The 1,893-nt window shown below is 47.0% G+C and overlaps 1 protein-coding gene across 1 annotated transcript; it reads left to right on the top strand.

Moving 5' to 3' along the window:
* The first annotated feature begins 241 nt into the window (after positions 1-241).
* On the top strand, positions 242-1,592 carry mchr1b (melanin-concentrating hormone receptor 1b). The gene is made up of 2 exons (XM_047571835.1): positions 242-302; positions 601-1,592. Exons 1-2 carry the CDS (start codon positions 242-244, stop codon positions 1,590-1,592), a joined length of 1,053 nt encoding a protein of 350 aa, XP_047427791.1.
* The last annotated feature ends 301 nt before the right edge of the window (positions 1,593-1,893 follow it).

The raw sequence follows: 1,893 nt of genomic DNA, 5'->3' as shown, positions 1-1,893 counted from the left end.
TTTCTCTCTTTCTCTTTAAGGCGCGTTGTAGTAGTCGCGTGGAGTGGATCCCAGCACCAGCGCGCGAGGAGCGTTTCATCCCTGCTATAAACTCTGTTTTTTTTATATATATATAAAAAAATCATATATGATTTTTATAACCGTATTATGACTGTTATTATTTTTAATTACCTGTTTTTCGCTTTATTAAAATATGGTATAATTTAGGGTTATGCAATTAAGTTTCCTCCTGGTACTGGAGATGGATACCTATTATTTGAATTCTTCTTCGTCCTTCAGTTCATCCGATAATCTCGAAGAAGGTAAGTTATTTCAGTTTTTTTTTTTTTTAAATATTTTTTGAAATAAAGTCTGAAACTATTTCATGGCCACAAATGTAAAAAAAAAAACAACAAAAAAAACTTTAAAACAGAAGATATTATATATGATAGAGCATTCATATTTAAGATTCAAGTAGAGTGGTTATAGTAAATTAAAAAGGTGTAGAAAACCATTTAATGAGATTTTCATTGATTAAATATTACGGTGCAGTTTGGAGAAAAAAAATGCAAGAAAGGAGTTTTATATTCAGTGTGTCACTCTAACTTTCCCTTTTCCCAGACTATGAACAGTATAACACTGTGCTCATGCCGAGCATCTTCGGTGTCATATGTTTCTTTGGCATCATCGGGAACTCTATCGTCATGTACACCATCGTGAAGAAGACCAAGTTCGGCTCCCACCAGACCGTGCCGGACATATTTATCTTCAGCTTGTCCATGGCGGACCTCCTCTTCCTGCTCGGCATGCCCTTCCTGATCCACCAGCTGGTCGGCAACGGCTCCTGGTGCTTCGGTGGCACCATGTGCACGGTCATCACGGCCCTGGACTCCAACAGCCAGACCGTGAGCACCTACGTCCTGACCGTGATGACGCTGGACCGCTACCTGGCCACCGTCCACCCCATCCGCTTCAAGCACGTTCGGACGCCCTTCATGGCGGGGGCGGCGGTGGCGCTGGTGTGGGCGTTCTCTCTGGTGTCCATCACCCCGGTGTGGATGTACACGGGCCTCATGCCGCTCAAGGACGGCTCGGTGGGCTGCGCCCTCCTGCTCCCCAACCCGGCCACCAACACATACTGGTTCACCCTCTACCAGTTCCTCCTGGCCTTCGCTCTGCCCTTGGCGATCATCTGCGTCGTCTTCTTCAAGATTCTCCAGAACATGTCGTCCACGGTGGCTCCTCTGCCTCAGCGCAGCATCAGGGTTCGTACCAGAAAGGTGACCCGCATGGCCGTCGCCATATGCCTGGCTTTCTTCGTATGCTGGGCCCCCTACTACATCCTGCAGCTGGCCCACCTGGGAGTCCAGCGGCCCAGCTTCGCCTTCCTGTACGCCTACAACATCGCCATCAGCATGGGCTACGCCAACAGCTGCATCAACCCCTTCATCTACATCCTGCTGAGCGAAACGTTCAAGAGGCAGTTCATCGTGGCGGTTCGACCGTCCCGCAGGGGCTTCAGGGTGGCCCCCGCGCTGACTGAGGACGGTTTGAGGGCGGCGCCGGGGGAGCTGCTCCAGAGCATGCTGCCCGTCACCGTGGCCGTGCACTGAAACTATTCCCGCTAAATATCGCAGTGAAAAACTGGTAATGAAAGCACAGACATTCCGATAAAACTCTCAAACATCTAAAGCTAAAACACTTTTACGCTCTCTAGATCTCTATATAAGGGTTGTTGCAAAAAGTGCAAACGAAGCAGACCTTTCAATGGAAACACGTACAAAGAGAAATTTCAAAAAATAGCGCTTTTATTTTGAAAAACTGTAATGGGGGGGTGATAGTCAGTTTACATGCACGTGAAAAAAAAATGGAATTATTGTCTTAATAGGACTATAACTGGAGAAGTTAAATGCA

Source organism: Mugil cephalus, chromosome 20 (assembly GCF_022458985.1).
Source record: "Mugil cephalus isolate CIBA_MC_2020 chromosome 20, CIBA_Mcephalus_1.1, whole genome shotgun sequence".
Lineage (NCBI taxonomy): Eukaryota > Metazoa > Chordata > Actinopteri > Mugiliformes > Mugilidae > Mugil > Mugil cephalus.
This window is presented reverse-complemented; position numbering and strand designations above follow the sequence as displayed.

Coding starts and splice junctions, on each gene's coding strand:
- mchr1b (XM_047571835.1), top strand. CDS start 242: ATGGATACCTATTATTTGAATTCTTCTTCGTCCTTCAGTTCATCCGAT. Junction 303..600: donor ATCCGATAATCTCGAAGAAG/GTAAGTTATTTC, acceptor CCCTTTTCCCAG/ACTATGAACAGTATAACACT.